Source organism: Zea mays, chromosome 4 (assembly GCF_902167145.1).
Source record: "Zea mays cultivar B73 chromosome 4, Zm-B73-REFERENCE-NAM-5.0, whole genome shotgun sequence".
Taxonomy (NCBI): Eukaryota; Viridiplantae; Streptophyta; class Magnoliopsida; order Poales; family Poaceae; genus Zea; species Zea mays.
Genome location: NC_050099.1, coordinates 246112608 through 246131719, shown reverse-complemented (window position 1 = coordinate 246131719; position 19112 = coordinate 246112608). Strand labels below are relative to the sequence as shown.

At 45.1% G+C, this 19112-nt stretch overlaps 3 protein-coding genes across 4 annotated transcripts; 2 read left to right on the top strand and 1 right to left on the bottom strand.

Annotated features, from left to right (window-relative positions):
* Positions 1-426: 426 nt before the first annotated feature.
* On the top strand, positions 427-3754 carry LOC542450 (Eukaryotic initiation factor-5). The gene is made up of 2 exons (NM_001112008.2): positions 427-557; positions 1853-3754. Exon 2 carries the CDS (start codon positions 2150-2152, stop codon positions 3503-3505), a length of 1356 nt encoding a protein of 451 aa, NP_001105478.2. The 5' UTR covers positions 427-557; positions 1853-2149; the 3' UTR covers positions 3506-3754.
* Positions 3755-4620: 866 nt separating this feature from the next.
* Positions 4621-8368, bottom strand: LOC103654917 (exocyst complex component EXO70A1). 2 transcript variants are annotated; one of them, XR_004857987.1, is made up of 3 exons: positions 6135-8368; positions 5100-5442; positions 4621-4969 (listed from the first exon to the last, which is right to left on the bottom strand). XR_004857987.1 is itself a non-coding variant. In XM_035967561.1 (2 exons), exons 1-2 carry the CDS (start codon positions 8104-8106, stop codon positions 5288-5290), a joined length of 2127 nt encoding a protein of 708 aa, XP_035823454.1. In that variant the 5' UTR covers positions 8107-8368; the 3' UTR covers positions 4987-5287. The 2 variants fall into 2 exon arrangements, 1 of the variants encoding a protein (XP_035823454.1); XM_035967561.1 differs by lacking the exon at positions 4621-4969 and having other exon boundaries at positions 4987-5442.
* Positions 8369-13105: 4737 nt separating this feature from the next.
* Positions 13106-16514, top strand: LOC542176 (putative protein phosphatase 2C family protein). The gene is made up of 8 exons (NM_001399038.1): positions 13106-13441; positions 14436-14569; positions 14692-14790; positions 14883-15041; positions 15340-15426; positions 15524-15615; positions 15803-15877; positions 15962-16514. Exons 1-8 carry the CDS (start codon positions 13398-13400, stop codon positions 16142-16144), a joined length of 873 nt encoding a protein of 290 aa, NP_001385967.1. The 5' UTR covers positions 13106-13397; the 3' UTR covers positions 16145-16514.
* The last annotated feature ends 2598 nt before the right edge of the window (positions 16515-19112 follow it).

The following is a 19112-nucleotide window of genomic DNA, read 5'->3' as shown; positions in this document are numbered from 1 at the left end:
AAAGCAAACCTGAGAAATACTAAAGCGGACAAGAGAAGTTTTTTAAATTGCGCTCTCTAAATTATTTGAAGAGAATATTTATTTATATAAAATCGCTATATATATACATTTATATTTTGATATTTTTGTATCTTACTTATATACTTTAAAGTATTATTTTTAGTTTATAGATTTAGCCAACGAGAAATTCAAAATAAGTAACTACATTTAAATAAATATTTAAAAAGCTATGGGAGTTTTTTTACCAAAAATATATAATAATTAAAAAGAATATAAAGGCTTCTAGTTGCTCTCACGCCAGGTCACACGAAAAAGAAAATAAAAGAAAAGCAGACAAAAATGTTTTAAATCGACAAAAATCAGAGAATGCGAGGCCGGCAAGTCGGCAACCCTAGGTCTGTGGTTGATCCCCAACACCTCCTGCCCTCCTATAAAAGCCGCCCGCCTCCGTTTCTCGCCTGCACCGCATCGCCTCGCCGCTGTTCCCCGCAACCTATCGACCCAATCTCGTCCGACCCGGCGCGTCGTCCCCTCCAGATCTCCGTCGCCCTCTCCAGGTGAGCATCCATAGCCCGTTCATCGATCCGCTCGTTGCGATGGGATTCGATTCGTCTGGGTTGGGGTTAGGTGGCTTTGGATCCTGTTGCGCGCCGCGCGTGGTAGCTGATAGGCGAGGCGTTTTTCGATGGGCAGGACGGGAACGGTTCGTAAGTTTCGAATCGGATCCCGGGTGGTTTTGATGCGGGCAACCAGGGTCTTGAGTATCAGTAAGCAACCGTAAGTAGGATTTAATTAGGGTTTCTTTGGTAGCACCACCCAGGGTTTGAGTATCCGCAGGAATTTAACCAGGATTTAGTTAGGGTTTGCTTGGTAACACCACCCAGATTCGGTGGTCATACGATATTGGTTTGTGACTGGTTTAGTGAATTTTTGAACTGTGCATCTACAACAGATTTGCTGTATATTTGCGTTCGAGCTCTGTTTGAATAGGTATTTTTGGTGATCCTAAACGTTCACCTATATGCTAGGTTGTGGTATCATTTTAGTTTACGTCAGATTAATAATTTTTTGAACTGTTGGTATAGATTTGTTGCTTATTCGAGTTTTAGCTCTGTCTGGATAGGTAGTAACAATTTGGATCCTGTAATATATATGTGCTTGCCTGCTGCTATTTATGTGTGGTTTATATTGGTAGGCATATTTGCATTCTAGCTCTGTTTGGATATGGATTTAGTTTATTATTGCTGTCTGGGTTTATTATTTCTAATAGCTTATCTTATCTTAATATCTGGGGCAATGATGCTGTATAGTTTGCCAACCAGTTGTAGTCTTAAGGACAATAATCGCCTATTTGCTAGTTCTGTTTATATATGCTGGTATGGTTTTCTGTATTTAGTATTTCCTTATGCACATGGGATGCAATGACTTGGACTGTTGGTTGGGAATTGTTTCCCAGCTGTTAATTTATTGTTTCCTTTGCTGGTGAGCTATCAAACTAAACATGCATTCATCCAGGAAATTCATTATTGTAAATCGATACAATAATATGTTGAATGATGGATCTCCATGTATACTTTGAACCAAATTTTATTCTCTTCCAAAGTTTTTTGGAAGTATTTGGTAGTTACATGGAAGTTTGGTTCTTGGTGACAGAATAATCATTTGTGTTTAGTTTCCTGTCAGTTTACGTGATTGAATTGCACCTCAGTTCACATTACTAGCTATTCTGTCATACAACCAATGCAATATGCTGCCCTTCCTACAAGGGAACCTTCAGGTTGGACACCATTCACATTGGTACTGTCTGATCACTTCCTGACATTCAATTCTCTGTTTGTGCTGTATGTACCAGGTAGCAGAAACTGTTCTGCTGCAGTCTGACAAAGTGGAGGGCTTAGGAGCTTCTGCTTCTTTTATGTCTGAACAATCTTTGCTTTATTTGGGATTGTTGGGAGAGTACTCTCGTGCAACTAGGAAAAGGCACAAGGTTCCGTCCCACTGCATGCGTCAAGAGACTGTCTGGTTTTCTTGTTCTGATTTGTCATTTGCTGGTGCTCAAAGCCGGCTTGGTTTCCTCGAAGGATCAGCATCTACTCTTGATTGTGGACTTTGTCGCATCTGATATCAACTTCATAAATCTTTATCCAAGATGGCGCTGCAAAACATTGGTGCTTCAAACAGGGATGATGCCTTCTACAGGTACAAGATGCCCAGAATGATTACCAAGATAGAAGGCCGTGGTAATGGTATCAAGACAAATGTTGTGAACATGGTTGACATAGCAAAAGCACTTGCCAGGCCAGCTTCCTACACAACCAAGTACTTTGGATGTGAGCTTGGTGCACAGTCCAAATTTGATGAGAAGACAGGGATTTCCTTGGTTAACGGGGCTCATGATACTGCAAAGCTGGCTGGTCTCCTTGAGGTATTCATCAAGAAGTATGTCCAATGTTATGGGTGTGGAAATCCTGAGACAGAGATTCTCATCTCAAAGACCCAGATGATATCACTGAAATGTGCAGCCTGTGGGTTCGTCTCAGATGTTGATATGAGGGACAAGCTCACAACCTTCATTCTGAAAAACCCACCAGAACAGAAGAAGGGCGGAAAAGACAAGAAGGCCATGAGGAGAGCTGAGAAGGAACGGCTGAAGGAAGGTGAGGCTGCTGATGAGGAGCAGAAGAAACTGAAGAAGGATGCAAAGAAGAAGGGTTCCAAGGATTCCACTGCTAAGGGTTTGAAGAAGAAGGCTACTACTGCTACTGGCTCTGATGAGGATCACTCATCCTCTCCAACTCGCAGCCATGATGGTGACAAAGCAGCTGCAGATGATGATGACGATGATGTCCAGTGGCAGACTGACACTTCAATTGAGGCTGCGAAGCAGCGCATGCAAGAGCAGCTGAGTGCAGCAACTGCTGAAATGGTGATGCTGTCGACTGAGGAGACTGAGAAGAAGATGAAACAGGCAACCCACAAAGATGGAAGCACTAATGGTTCAGCAAAAGAAATCCCTAATGACAAGCCTGCCGTCACTAAGCCTAGTCCCTATGAAGAACTGATTGGAGACATCAAGGCTAGCCTAGGAAGTGCTCCGACCCCTACCCAGCTCAAGGCTGTGCTGGCCTCATCAACCCTTCCTCCCCAGGACGTGATGAATGCTCTCCTGGAGGCTCTCTTTGGTGGTGTGGGTAAGGGATTCACCAAAGAGGTTGTGAAGAACAAGAAGTACCTTGCAGTTGCTGTGCCAGATGAGGGTGCCCAGACCCTTCTGGTTCAGGCCATTGAGGCTTTTGGTGGGAAGTGCAACCCTGAGGCGCTGAAGGAGGTTCCCGTTGTCCTCAAAGCCCTCTACGATGGAGATATCCTGGACGAGGAAACCATTGTGGACTGGTACAATGATGCTGTCGCAGCTGGGAAGGACTCCCAGGTTGTCAAGAATGCCAAGCCGTTCGTCGAGTGGCTCCAGAGTGCCGAGTCTGATGAAGAGGGTGACGACGAGTGAAGAGGCCACGCTGCTCTACTGCTAATGGCCGAACTTGATAATATTATTTCAATAAGTTTGTTTTGCTTGCCTGGTGTCGGTGTTTAAAACTGTTAATTGTCGTGTGGCGCAGCATACTCTTCTGTTGCTGCATGTGTCGTCGTCAGTTTGGTTGTCTGTTGGATGTCACAGTTTATTATGGATTGCTACTATACAAGTATTTGTTTCGGATGTGTTGTATAACCTTTCGGGATGTAACATTTTATGATTGCACTGTTGCTTCTCTAAGGGTTGAGGATTATGAAATCCAGGTAAGGCTACGGCGTAGTCGTCTTCATAGCGGGAACTTGTAGAGTATGACCGGTACTTGTAGAGTACATGCAGCTCTTACTCGAAAAATGCGGAGTGCGAGAACGCCCAATCGGAGGAGAGGAGGAAGCGGTCTGTTGGGTGAGAAAAGAATAGAGTCAAAAAAAAAAATGATAAAAGATATAGTTTTCTCTTAATCTCAAATTATAATTTGTTTGCCTTTTTTTACCATATTTGACCTGACTCATTCTATTCATTTTTTTCAAAAAAATGAAAAACTAAAAACCACATTTAAAGTATATTATATACTAAACAATATCATAATAAAAATTAACAATACTTATGATTTTTTAATAAGACGAGCCGATAAAATTTAGGGTAAAAAAGTCAAATTATAAATTAGAACGGATGAAGTAGTTGATATCGAGTTAAGATATAAAGTAAACATGATTGTAGAAGATACTCTCTCCGTTTTTTTTTAATTGTCGCCGGATAGTTTAATTGTCGCTGGATAGTTCAATTTTGCACCATCCAGCGACAATTAAAATAAAATGGAGGGAGTAGCGTATTGCGCTGTTCGCCAACCGTATATTTTATTCAATTGTACTGCCCTTCGCCCGCCTTCCCCCCTTCCGGTTGAGCGTAAGACTGATAGAGTCGATGGCGTATTGCGCTGTATATAGCGTTTCAAAGTCCCTACTGTGTGATAGTTAATAGAGTATGCCACTGCAGCTGGTTTTCGTGCTAGCGTGACTATATCGTTCGGTGGCGTGGATGATAGAGCATCCCACTGCAGGCAGCCTAATATAGGATAGATAATTTTGCTGACCAGCATAGGATATTTTTTTTTAAAAAAAATATGAATTTGGAGTAGTATAGATGCGGATAGCCTTATAACAGTATCGCTGTAGCAACCTACCTCAGAACAAAACTTTTTTTTGCCTTTCCTGGCCTACGTCTCTCTCTCTCTCTCCCCCCCCCCCCCCCCCCCCCCCCCCCCTCTTTTGTGAAAGGTACCTGTGCTTGTTTTGACTCTTGTGTTTGCATGTTTGTGGCCTTGATTGATCCGCTAGAGGACCTCCATGGCTCTATGACAATTGGCATGTTCTGCACGAACCATTCCTTCTGAAAATCCCCATGCTCATCCAACGTCCATGTCCTGCCAACAATTTCAATCTGGACCTTCCAGTGTGTCAGTAACTCCCATTCCATTCCTCCACATTATGGGTTTGATTTGTTGGACTGGTCGGATGAAGGGTTAAAAAAAAAGCTTTTCCGTGTTATCAAATGGTAAATAGTAATGTACCTGGTGGCTGGTGCTGAGCTCGATCAAGAGTTTGGTAGGCAGCTGCAGTTCCCCGGCGTCTAAATGACCCCATGCAGGCATGGAAGAAGGGTGTCTCGGCTATTGGATGCGAGTCCAGATCAAAAGCTATTTCATCTGCCACTAAGTGTTTGTTTCCTGCCCAAACTTTCTGTGGCCCATTAAGACTGTCAGATTGCTCCAAGGTATCTTAGTGCAATGGGGAATAAACAAACAAAATTCTCCAAACGGATTTCAGATGCTTCTATTGCCCTGAATGCGAATGCCCAATAGTGCAGTGTGGCAGTGTCCATGATTTCAAGTTCCTTAGTTCCTTCCATCCATCCTGCATCAATGCACACGATAAACATCATTAGCCCATGACTCCATGAACTGAATAGCATCCGGTATGAAGAAAAACTTTGTTCCCAAACAGGGCCTAAATGTAATGCAATTGTATCGGGGTATATATCTGCTCTAGTTTACCAAACAAATAGCACATCCTAACTGAAAAATCCAGGGCCTAATTTTTTTCCCCATATAATCCATCTCATATATTAAGATCGATTTTTGGTACATTGAAAGTTAATGCTCACAGATCACCTAAAATACAACCAATTTTACATAGCCACACAGCTGATTGAATATCTCCAAATGAATGATATGGTGCCAGGGACACTAACAGAAGTACAAACCGAGAGAAGATAGCTCAGAAAGATGTAACATCTCAGACCATGGGTAACTTATGTTCAGGGACACTAACAGGAGCTAAGGAAATGATCGCCACCTTCTATTCTCCATGCTAATTAAATAGTAACTTATGTTCATATAATGACACCACTACTCTGACCATGGGTTCATTATTGCCTTATTGGGTCACCTATCTAGTGCGGGCCTCTTTGCCGACTGGGTCAAATGAATCATTTGCCACATAGCGGTTATTGCATCATTTTGATCCAATCTTTGGGTTATTCCATGGAGGCTATTTCACTGCAGAAGCACTCCGATGCAAGCTGGTCATTGCACTGGCAATCTTACCACTCGAGTGTTTGATCTGGAAGCTCCCAGCCCTCCTGGGCCGGGGCATGTAAAGGGCACTGAGCATCTTCTCCAAACCATCAACAGTGTACCTTACATACTTGCTGGTGTTTCCATCTTGCTCAACAAGTGGCCCATAGTTCTGCAAGTAGCTCCGATAGGCAGGAACAATAGTCTGCACCACAAGATTACATGTCCTCTCCCGCAAATCCTTGTCTGGTATAACCCATGATGATTGCCTGCAATGCATCTCATCGAAGCTTGAATTGAATGTTTTGAGGCGCTGCTTCACCAGGTCCCTTGCCGTAGCCTGGCCCTTGGAGAACAGTATTAATCCCTCCCGGTTCAGTAGTGGCGAAAGTGCTCCCCAGCTCTCCCTGATGAACATTGACAAATAGTAGTCCTTGTATTGTTCATGCTCTCGCAGCCACACATCACCCAAGATCTCTCCTAACTTAGTAGCCTTCAAATGCCTAAAGAAATGCCAATGAGTATTCATCATGAAGAGATACGAGAGCGTAGCATTGTCATATGCCTTGGACCAAACATCAAAATTAGCTTCAAGGGCCTTGACAATGTTTAGCACCACATCAACAAGCATCCTGTCATTGAACACCTCTTTGCGCCAGCTGCGATGGATAGTTAGCACCTGCCCAAGCATGGGCCTGTATTGCTCACCAAGCAGACGGTTGCAGTACTCGACAACAAAGGTAACTAAGCGTGGCACGCCCCCATCGACTGGGGGAGGCATGTGCCGCTGTAGCTCCACCTGCACGATCAACTCCTCAAAGATCTCGACAGCACCGTCTATCAACAACTTGACAAGGTCCCTTGTCTGGCTCTGAATCTCCGCACATGCTTTGCCACCGAACAACCTATTGAAATCCAGTCTCAGCTTATTCAAAGAATCAAACACCTCGAGCAGACGCTGAAGCTTGATGGGATCCTTCTTGGCATCAGCAACTGCACGGCCAAACCTCAAGAATTCAAGAACCCCAGCTTGTGCCGCCACCTCTGCAAAGCATGCGGACGCGACATCCTTATGCAGGCCAAACACCTTGGCACAGAGCTGCCGCTCCGACTCGAGGAGACGGCGGACCACAAACTCTAGATGCCGCCCCCACAGCTCAAGAGCAGGTCCCAATGCCTGTGCATCCTGAGACGGCTCACGCAGGTAGTCTAGGCCAAGAGCGCGAAGACTGGCACTGACCACACCCCCGCGCGCGTCGATATAAACGGCCACGCAGCGGTCTTGCCTGCCGTTGGCCACGAGGCGATCGAGAATGAGGGTGAGTTTGTGGACGGCAGCGGCAGGCACGCGGGATGGCGCGGTTGAGCCAGCGGCGGCGCCGGGCTGCGGCATCGCGAGCGGCGCGGAATGGTCGGCGAGGAGGCGGCGGAACTCGGCCTCGAGGATACCGAGGGCGGCGGCCAGGAGCCCTCCGTCGAGGTCGCCGGTAGGGGGTGCCTTGAGCTCGTCGAGCGTGACCTCGATGTCGGCGAGGAAGCGCGGGTCGACGAGGAAACGGTCGCCGAGGTACTCGACAATGTCGGCGAGCCACTGCGCGGCGAGCCCGCAGTTGTCGGCGAGGAACCTGTGCGCCTCCTCGAGCTGCGCCAGGACGGCGAGGTACCCCGGCAAGTCCCCAGCCGCGCCAGAGCCCGCGGCGCCGGGCGCCAGGAGCGGCGGCTCGAGACCGTGCACGGCATCGAACACCTTGAGCACGGCGGCGGCGGGGCCCACGGCGCGGTCGATGTGGGGCCCGGCGGCGGCGAGCTCGGCCCGCGGCGCGCGGATCGGGCGCACTGCGGCCTCCAGCACCGGCAGCGCCGCTTGGATCTCCTTCAGGCGGGGCCCCGCGCGGGCTAGCGCGTGGCCCAGCGCGCGCGACTTGTCCAAGCCGGCGCGCAGCGTGCGCCGCGCCGCCGCGAGGCTCGCCGCCACGACGCGGTCCTCGCCGCCGTGATCCATCCCGGCGGCCCAATCGACAGTCCCGAGCCCGACGCAATGCAGGGCCCCTGGAGCCTCCCTCTCGGGCCCTCCCTTCCCTCCCCTCTCTCTCCTCTCCTCTAGCTGTAAGCGGCGGCGGCTTCTTGCTTTCGTTTGGATTGCAAGTGGGAGGAGAATAGACTGACTGAGAGAAAGAAAGATGTTTTTCCCTGAACGCAGGTTTGAGGGGGTTTGGTTGGGAAGGAAAGGACCGAATCGAAGAGGGGAAGCAAAACGAAGGGGTTGTTTTGGAACTTCGGATAAGCCCGCGCGTGGGTTTGCCTTTTCTTGGTTGCAGAAAAGTGGTAATAAACACAAAAAAAGTTAGAATAAATTGTCGCTTTTTTATAAACTTTCTCAAAAGTATTCTTTTGCAAAATAATATGACTTTTTTAGAATTACTTCAGACAATATTCATCATAGTTTTATTTGTTTTTAATAAGTTATCATATAAGGTGTTGTTTGGTCGTGGCTTTTCGGGCTGTGATCAATTCACAGTGTAAATTGATTCCATCTGTTTGGTTGCGTATGATTGTATGAATTTAACGGATCACATCGTTAACAAAATATGGCTTATTCGATCCCTTACGCAGTCGAAAGAAAAAAAACATGTTTGTGACGCGTATCTGGTCGGCTCGGCTCGTATGGTCCAGCCTGAAGTTAGTCGATCCCAATTCTCAACTGTAACAAAATATCTTATTTACGCACTTGTATCAAATAAGTCTGGCTAAGTGAACTGATGTTTGCCACACGTAGGCAGCCAGGTTAAGAGCCACTTTTGTTTCTTGGGAGCAGCCACGAGCAACTGGTTTGCGCCATGAGCAATTGAGCTCAAAAAAAATGGAGTCTGCCTTCGTTTCCTGGGAGCCAGACTGAAGAGCCATTTTGCACGAGCAGAACCGAGCTCCAAAGCAAGTCAAGCCATATAAACACATGCGTTGCATCCCGCGAGCACAGCCAAACTGTCGGGCCAAGGTCACAAACATGCCCTAAATCTATCCTTTATATATGTGCTTTATAGTCTCTAAAAAAGGTTCTCTTCTCTATAACTCCCTCTCTCCAACAATGTTCCCTATATCCCCTAAGACTTATATTGAAGATATATTTTACTTTTAATTTTTATATGTATATACTTGTCATACTCTCAAATGTATTGTACATATTTTAGTTTCTACTAAATCTATTGTTTTAAACATTAAAACGGATATATATATATATATATATATATATATAATCTAGCAACGTTCTCTATATTTAGAGAATTGTTTAGAGAACGTCGTTGGATACATAAAGGATTAGAATCTCCTCTAAAATTTAGGGTAGATGGAACCTGTTGAAGAGAGTCTAAGGGCTTTTTTGTTTAAAAGGGGATTGGATGAGATTTAGGGAAAAATAAACTAATTTCATCCTTCAATCCGCATCCGACCAAACAAGTCGTAAACAATCAATCACAGGCTTCGGTTACATTTTATTCTATCACGACGACCATTACATTTTCACTTACATTCACGAAGTCCTTATCAAACAACAACTAAGTATATTTGAAAAAAGATATCATATAAACACTTTTGATCATATGCTATTTTTTTTAAAAAAAAAGTGAGTTTCATGGGATAAAAATTTATTGCCACAATTGCAAACTCTCTGAGCCATGAACTAAATGTCTATAATACAAAATGACAAAATCATCCATTGAGAGCGTAGGTTTCATCAATATTTTATTTTATATAACATAGTAGTTTCATAAATTAAACTCATCACAGAGACTAAACTCATAACACATAAGTTGTTATTTTACTCATATAGATGCCGCAAACAACATATTCTAAATAATTTAGAGAAAAATAGGACATATTTTGATGGTTGTGTATTTTTTGAGCAAATCATAAAACACACCACAATAAATGTTTCATATACAATTCTATTATATATATAGTAAATTAAGTAATTAATTCGATAAATAGATATAAAGTCTAACCTTCAACAATTAAGTGCGAAAGTTGTATACATTAAAATACAAATAATTTGAGCATGTTAAAACTATAAACCTTGAAAAATATCTACAATCGAACATTAATAATCGCAAGAAAATTGCAATATATATCTACATTTGCTAGAGAGGATAGCTCACATGAGTAAAGGTCGAGGCGCAGGGTTGGTCGTCTACTGGTTGGGCACGGTGATGGGCGCTAGTCGCTAGGGCTAGGAGCAGCGGTGGCGAGCGCTAAGGCCAAGGGCGACACGCGACAGCAGGTGGCTCTAGGGCTAGGGGCACGAGCGACATTGGCGTCTCGGTCTCCTACTTGTGCCTCGTGGATGGTGGACAACAACATGGTGGACTCGCGCAACCGCGCCTCATGGAGTCTTGGTCTTGGGCGTTCGCTGGTCACATGTGGAAGGTTAAAGGCGAAGGAACGTTGGAAGTTTGGTCGGAACGGACGAACGGGGCGAGAGAGGGGCCTTGATGGGCTTGGCTTAAGGTGTGCCATGGTCCACCTACACCTTCATGTGGGTCTGTCCGTAATAGAACATGCTATGCTATTTCAGCATTAGGAGTAAGTGGTTCCTAAGTGTATATGCAAATGGAACTATTGATGCAACGGGAAGCCACCATTTTACTTGTGTAAGCCATAAACATACATATGTAAAGGAGAAGTGCATCGATGTCCATTCCTACTATTTTTAGCAAAACCATGGTGTGTGCCCTACTGCATCCCTTTTATAGTGGATAAAGACTACAAAGTGTAATAAAATTAGTACAACAAAAACCTTTTAAAAATTTACAAAACAGGCTTGTTGTATCATTGATTACATGGTTTTGTTGTTTGGATGGAGAATCCAACAATTGTTGTGATATACATACTTTGTTGATGAAGATTCTCAACACAAGCACCCCTAAATAGTTAGGTTCTTGACACTGCTGACATTGTTCATCCATTCCAGGATTCTTTGCCACCTTTATAAATTATACATACTTTGACTTCTTCGACCCTCGCCACCCTTTTGCTTCTCGCTACCACCGCCATTGTCATCGTCTTTTAGGAAACCTTGTTTGCTCTCCGCCGAGTTTGCATAGAAAACACCTCTCTTTTACGACAAATTTCTAGATCTTTTTTTAAGATTTAGTTTAAAAGCCATACCAACAAAACTGGATGGTTTTAGTGTTTGCTACACTTAAACTACTATTATATAAATTGATTTTGTCAACAATAAGCGTATTTGCATTATCTTGCAAGGGGAGCGATGCTCTTGAACACTCTCCCGTGAGGACACTAAGGGCCAACTTGGACGCAAGGAGAGCCAAAACCAAGGGGGATTACATCCATTAACAACTAATTATCTTATTCAAACCGCACCCATATGGATTACTCAACGAAAAGACGTGGTTTTTAAGAGAATTTAAGTTTTCAAACTAGCCCTAATTAATGGTAATTGATATTATCATCGAAACCAGCAAAGATGCAAATATGGAGAATCAAGGGAGGTGACGAAGAATATGGTACTGCGAGAAAAAAAAAACTACAATAAGATCCGTAAAGATAGGTTGTTAATTTGCAAATGATTTTTTGAGCGTGAAATATGTGATATCTTGTTTTCTGTTGGTACTCCTCTTATTTCTGCAAGTTACTATAATATATCGTTTCAATATGTGTTGCATTGTTTTTATATCTATCATTTTTTATATCCGCGAGAAAAAAAATTTGTTGGATCGAGAATCAAACATGTATCTATGTCTATAAAAACGAACTTACACCTAAACCTACACTATAGAGTTTTTATCCGCATAAATGTGACCGTCGTTGGTGTCCCTAATCATGAGTATAACCATACTTGTAGGCCGTTCGGCCCAACACAACCTAAAAACATTTAAATTTTAGAGCAGTACGACATGTAATAAATATAGACCGTCAGCCCACATACTCATCTCTCGGCCCACGACACGGCCGGGCCACCGGGGTCGGGTGCGTCCACCGTCCAGTCGCGGCGGGCAGCCGGGGCCGAGTTTGCTTAGAAAACACCTATCTTTTACGACAAATTTCTAGATCTTTTTTAAGATTTAGTTTAAAAGCCATACCAACAAAACTGGATGGTTTTACTGTTTGCTACACTAAAACTACTACTATATAAATTGATTTTTGTCAACAATAAGCCTATTTTGCATTATCATGCAAGGGGAGCGACGCTCTTGAACACTCTCCCGTGAGGACACTAAGGGCCACCTTGGACACAAGGAGAGCCAAAACCAAGGGGGTTACATCCAATTAATAACTAATTATCTTATTCAAATCGCACCCATATGGATTACTCAACAAAAAGACGTGGTTTTTAAGAGAATTTGAGTTTCCAAACTAGCCCTAATTCATGGTAATTGATATCATCATCGATACCAGCGAAGATGCAAAATAAGGAGAATCAAGGGTTCGAGGTGACGAAGAATATGGTACTGCGAGAAAAAAAACTACAATAAGATCCATGAAAATGGGTTGTTAATTTGCAAATGGTTTTTTGAGCGTGAAAGATGTGATATCTTGTTTTCTTTTGGTATGCTCCTCTTATTTCTTCATAAACCTTTCATAACTACTATAATATATCGTTTCAATATGTGTTACTTTTTTTATATCTACCATTTTTATACCTGCGAGAAAAAAATATTAGATCGAGAATCAAACATGTATCTATGTCTATGTCTATAAAAACGAACTTACATCTAAACCTACACTCAGAGTTTTTATCCATAGAAATGTGGCCGTTGCTAATCGTGAGTATTACCATACTTGTAGGCCGTTCGGCCTAACACAGCCTAAAAACATTTAAATTTTAGAGCAGTACGACATGTAATAAATATAGACCGTCAGCCCACATACTCATCTCTCGGCCCACGACACGGCCGGGTCGCCGGGGTCGGGTGCGTCCACCGTCCAGTCGCGGCGGCCCGCCACGTCAACCGCTCCCCGATCATTCTCATCCACTCCTCTGCTTTCCTCAAACTCAAAGGAAAGCACGCGAGCAGCTTCCCTTGCACGCCTCCCTCTCCTCTCGTCCATCCGTTCCCCCCTTCCCCTGCTTCCCGGCTCTCCCTCCCCCCATCCCTGCACGCCCCTTTTCATGCGCGAGGAGGGGCCGTGGGGACCACCACCAGCACCTCCATCCGCGCGCATCTCGCGGTGGTGCTCCTCCTCCTCCTCCCCCTGCTCCCGGGGCGGGCGCTCTCCTGTTCCTCCTCCTCCTGCTGCTGGTGCCAGGGCCGGGAGGGCGGCGCGGAGGTGGCGCTCATGGGGCTCGCCGGGGACGGGTCGGCGGACACCGCCAACCTCAGGTATTATCCCCTCCCTCTCCCTGTCTTTCTGTTTTCGCTTTGGCCCCCATCTGTCCATCCATCAATCCGGTTGCCTTCGCTACCCCTTTTAGGAGGCTATGACGCCTCGGAGCCGAGATCCATGGCATCGGGGATGGATAATGGATTACGCTGTACCACCCCCTTCCCCCTGCTTGTCTGAGGCCGTGGATTAGTGATGCCGCAATTGGGCACCGGGCTTGAGCGCGACCAGCCCATTCTTTCGTCTTGATCTGCGCGATTGATATAGTAACCTGACTTGTGGCCACTTGTTTGATCACGTCGATGGTGAGGGCGGGTCGCTGCCTGCCCTGGGATTGGGGTCAGATCGTTCGGTACCTATCTCCTGCCTCTCCTCATGATTGTCGCTGCCAGCCACTTCTCAGGTTCCGGTGCCGGAAACGTCAGGATCTGCTAAGATTGGGGACATACATGACTGATCTAAGCTCCAGTAACTAAACCTCGTGCCTTTTGTTTTAACCGAGGATTCTCTAGGATTTCGTGTGCTCATTAGCCATATTGGCCTCGCTGATCTATTGGGGCACTTAAGTATACCCCTTGCAAACATTGCATCCATGCTCTTTCATACTAAATACAGACCTGACTAGCTAGATGTCTCTGTCTGCAAGTCTGTCTATATTTGGTGCTTGGTGGCAAACGGCTGACGAGCTTATGTTGGTTCTTTAATCTTTATAATGTAATAACTTAGCATACTAGTGTGTTAGATAGACTGCATTCCATTCCAAACTAATTAAAACAGAAAGAAAAAGTTACTGTTACTCTGATGAACTTGATGGGAGTTAGATCCTGGATTTTTCTGGAACATGAAGCACCCAAGCTTCCTGTCAGCTCAATCAGTTTATCTATGCCATAGGAAATTCCTCATACTGATTTTCTGCCCTGTATATAACAGTGCGTGCAATGTCGTGTGAGTCCGAATACACACCTATTTGACACACAACGTTTCCACCTGCAGTAATAGTGAAAATGGTCGGTTCAGTTATGGAGTTGCAAGTTCTCCCGGGAAAAGAGCATCGATGGAGGACTTCTATGAGGCAAGGATAGACGACGTTGACGGAGAGAAAGTTGGAATGTTTGGTGTGTATGATGGTATGTATTGCCTAGTGACATCTGAAATCATATCAATTCAGTTGGTTCTTCTAATGCCAGCGCTCCACGATGGCATTGATATTTTCACTTATAAGGTGAGCATGTTTTTTCTGTTTCTGTAGGTCACGGAGGAGTCAGAGCAGCTGAGTACGTTAAGCAGCATCTTTTCAGCAATTTAATCAAACACCCAAAGTTCATCACTGATACCAAGGCCGCTATTGGTATGCTCATACTAACTATTGAGGACTTTTGACTTCTACACTGACATATGATGGTCTTGATATCCTCCCGTTTTTTTTTTTTTTTGCTGCAGCTGAAACTTACAACCGCACAGATTCAGAATTTCTGAAAGCTGATAGCACTCAAACTCGAGATGCTGGCTCAACTGCCTCAACAGCTATTATTGTAGGTGATCGTTTGCTTGTTGCAAATGTTGGAGATTCTAGAGCTGTTATTTCTAAAGGAGGACAGGGTAAGTTTACCGTCGTAACATGGCATATCTCAGTGTCTATTCCTATACTTACACATGTATCAGAAACTTCTGTTTGCTGTGTATTTTCCTGGACGAGTATTTCCCCATAACGAATGGATGAACTGTGTGCATTTGGTAGAGATCCAGATTCTCTCAGAAACATTTTGGGTTCAGTTTCTTCTTAGAAACGTTTCTGGTGCTGAATCAGAATCAGTTTCTCAAATCGTTTGTCAGGATTCCAATCTAATCGCATTACACTTCAACAATTTTATGATGTTTTCCCCATCTTGACCTGCAGCAATTGCGGTTTCAAGGGATCACAAACCTGATCAGACAGATGAGAGGCAAAGAATTGAGGATGCAGGGGGCTTTGTTATGTGGGCTGGTAATGGTTCCTCTGAATTTTTCAATAAAAAGAAACCATCTATCTCAGTACGTGCCGTTACTGTTATTTGTACTGTTTGATTATTCGAAATCTGTAGGGACATGGAGAGTGGGTGGCGTTCTCGCTGTCTCTCGAGCATTTGGTGATAAACTCTTGAAGCCGTATGTTGTTGCTGACCCTGAAATCAAGGTTTGTCATGCATTTTTGTTTTTACTATGGATTGCCTGGATATTTTTTCCAAACATATCATGGTTTGAGGAAATATGGTGCGTTTGTAATAAATGCCTAAAAACGGGGATCCCATCATAAGCAATGTCATACATCACTCCCAACCCCCCTGTAGCCATCTGAAAACGGCTTTTGCTATTACAATCAGGAGGAGGTGGTCGACAGCTCCCTTGAATTCCTCATCCTTGCTAGCGACGGACTCTGGGATGTTGTCACTAATGAGGTACCTACAGATGTTACTAAATATCTCCTTCGGTGCAATTGGTCTGTCTGTCTGTCACTCCACCTGATGTAATGTATTTTACAGGAAGCTGTTGCCATGGTCAAGCCTATCCAGGACCCCCAGGAAGCAGCAAACAAGCTTCTCGAAGAAGCTTCCCGAAGGGGAAGCTCCGATAACATCACAGTTATCATCGTCCGCTTCATAGACGGAACTACCGGTGAGAAATCAGGCGACGACAAAGAGACCACCAACGACCAACACTCCTAGCTGTCTCGTGTAGGGATCCATCGTGCTGTGTGTTCTTCTGGCTGTTGTACCTGATGCTCAGAGTAGACGCTGGCTGCTGCTCCGCAAGGAAACTGACTCCCCCGACCGCCGTTCATGCTCCTGGCTGGCTGGCTCGCTGGCCGCCTCGACGGGAACGCTGCCGTAGAATGACGACTGGGGCTGGTGTTGTTGTTACAGTATGGTCCTTTTTTCTTTCTTCTTTCCCCTTTCATCCATTAAGCTCTGTGATGTAGCTGCCCGTGCTGTTGATTCATGAAATCATGCTAGAGATTTTTTCCTGGCAGTAAGTGCGTGCCTGTAAAACTGTCGAACAATTTGGACGAAAATTGTACACTGCAGTATGTAACCATCAAAATCTCCCCCCCTACATTCGCCTTGTGGTGTTCTGCTGTCATGCCTCCTGAAAATTGCTACCAAGCCGTGGATGGAGGTGTGCAAGGAATCGGAAAGCTCGAGATTCTACAGAGCAAGTGCGTGGATTATCATAGTACTATCAAGCGCATTGATTGGTACATATATGAATTTCGACCAAACAAGAACGAATATATGAATTTCGATCTAAACCGTAATCAGGAACATGCAAGTGCATGGAACTAAAAAGAATTCGTGGTGCTGACTGCTGACAAGTCCCACGACTCTTGTCTTGTGTCCCTGTCAACCCACCCACATTCACGCACCTGTAAAATAGTTGGTATAGAATTGTTTATTTAAAGCTAGAGAAGTCTGGCTTTGTATATATTTTGGAACAGATGGGTTAGAGTAGGGGTGAGTTGGTGGTGCCTTGGCCTTGCCTTGGGTTATCCGGCTTTGATTCGGTCAGTCGTAGTAGCGTGAGTGAGGTAGCTGGCTAGTCTCGACCCTACTTGAAAATGGAGATGCGGAAAAAAAAAAGCTAGCTAGAGGCCATGACATGGGTCTCGGCAATCTTATTATGCCTTGACTCTAAGTGCATGACGAGGCACGTGCATCCGATTCAGGGGTCAAGCTTGCATTGGGCCTGCAATATGGACTTGGCCTGACCCTGACGGCCCTGACCTCGCATTGCATAAGGATTCTATCCTCTGTTTGGTATAACTTGTCGCACAGTTTCTTCGTAGATTTAAGCAGAAGTCGTACTAAACAGCAGTCTCTCATTACTTCATCTGCTTCTCGGACAAGTCGCTTTTCGAAAGAGCAACAGTTTAAAGGATTCTAAGAGTAACTCCGGTAGTTCTATCGTCTAAGAAGATATATAAGAAATTATCCCTATCCACGGTTTCTCTTGAACGCCCAAACTGATCGACTGGACAGGCACCAGCCTCAGCCTCAGTGCAAAAGGTGCCGCTTGCGCGCGTTCTGTGGTAGTAGTGCCTGTAATTTGAAGCCAAACTAAGGGGATGTTTGAATGCACTAAAACTAATAGTTAGTGGCTAAAATTAATTAAAACATTCAAACACTCTAGCTAATAGTTCAGTTATTAGCTATTTTTGGTAAAGTAGTTAATAGTTAGCTAGTCATTTGTTAGCTAGCTAATCCAACTAATAATTTTTAGCTAACTAACTATTAGTTCTAGTTCATTCAAACACCATCTAAATAAGCTACCAGGTCATGAGTTTGAGGGCCGACAACTATCAGCATCACCATCATCATAAGTAGAAAAGGCACTAGTAGTACGTACGTCATTATTTTGCTAAAGACATAGGAGTACAAAGCGACTAAGCGAGCGAGAGCTTTTTTTTTTTGGATATTATTGATGTGGTCACGGGCAATTTTCTTTTTTTCTTTTTCGCATACGCATGTATATATGGCACTACAGGAAAACACTTAATTCCCGTCGGTTTCAGGCCGACGGGCGTCCCTTGTCGGGGATAAGGTTATCCCTATCGGCGGCTGACGGGAATAATTAATTCCCGTCGGCTAGATAGTGGCCGACGGGAATTACGGCTTATTCCCGTCGGTTCTGCTGGCCGACGGGAGTTATTAATTAATTCCCGTCGGTTCCCTAGGCCGACGGGAGTTATTAATTAATTCCCGTCGGCCCCACGGCTGGCCGGCGTCGGTGGTGAGCGGCGGCGGCGTCAAACCGAGAGAGACAAGCGAGAAAATGAGCCGCGCGGCGGCGGCGTCGGGCACATAAAGAATTAATTCCCGTCGGCTGGCGTCAGGGCCGACGGGAATTAGTTAACTCCCGTCGGCTGGCGGCTGGGCCGACGGGAGTTAAACTAAAGCCCGTCGGCTGGCGGCTGGCCGACGGGAGTTAAGATAAAGCCCGTGGGCTAGAATGGAGCCGACGGGAGTTATTTAATTCCCGTCGGCCCGAGCTCGGGTCGACGAGAATTAAAATGGCCGACGGGAATCTTCCTGATTCCTGTAGTGTGGATGCACGTCGTTTTCGTCGTGCGCAATTCGCATCCGCGTCGTCGTCGGATCGGATCGGAGCTTTGACTGTTTTGTCGATCGCGAGTGACGTTCGTAGCTAGTAGTAAGCTTACCAAGGTTGACGTGTTCCACGACGACGACGATCCGTGTATACGGTGCAGGACACATGTGCATGCATGCATATGATGGTAGGCTTCGAACGGGCGGTCTAGTAGGGAATCATACCATATGCAAATAAACGTCGGTTGATGTACAGGAGAGAGAGAGAGAGAGAGAGAGAGAGAGAGAGAGAGAGAGAGAGAGAGAGAGAGAGAGAGAGAGAGAGAGAGAGAGAGAGAGAGAGAGAGAGAGAGAGAGAGAGAGAGAGAGGAGACAAGATCTCTCCTCTGCAAGCAATAATCAGATGGATTAGACGCCGTGCATGCTCAACAAGCAGATTGATGGATTCAAGATTCATTCCAGGAAGAAGGTATACGGAAGAATGTTGTCAAGATGATCGAGAAGCAGTGGAGATCTCCTTGCACGTACTATATACGAGCTAGATGGGGACAGGGACATTGACCAGCGCGTCGTGGCACGTGTGGGAGGG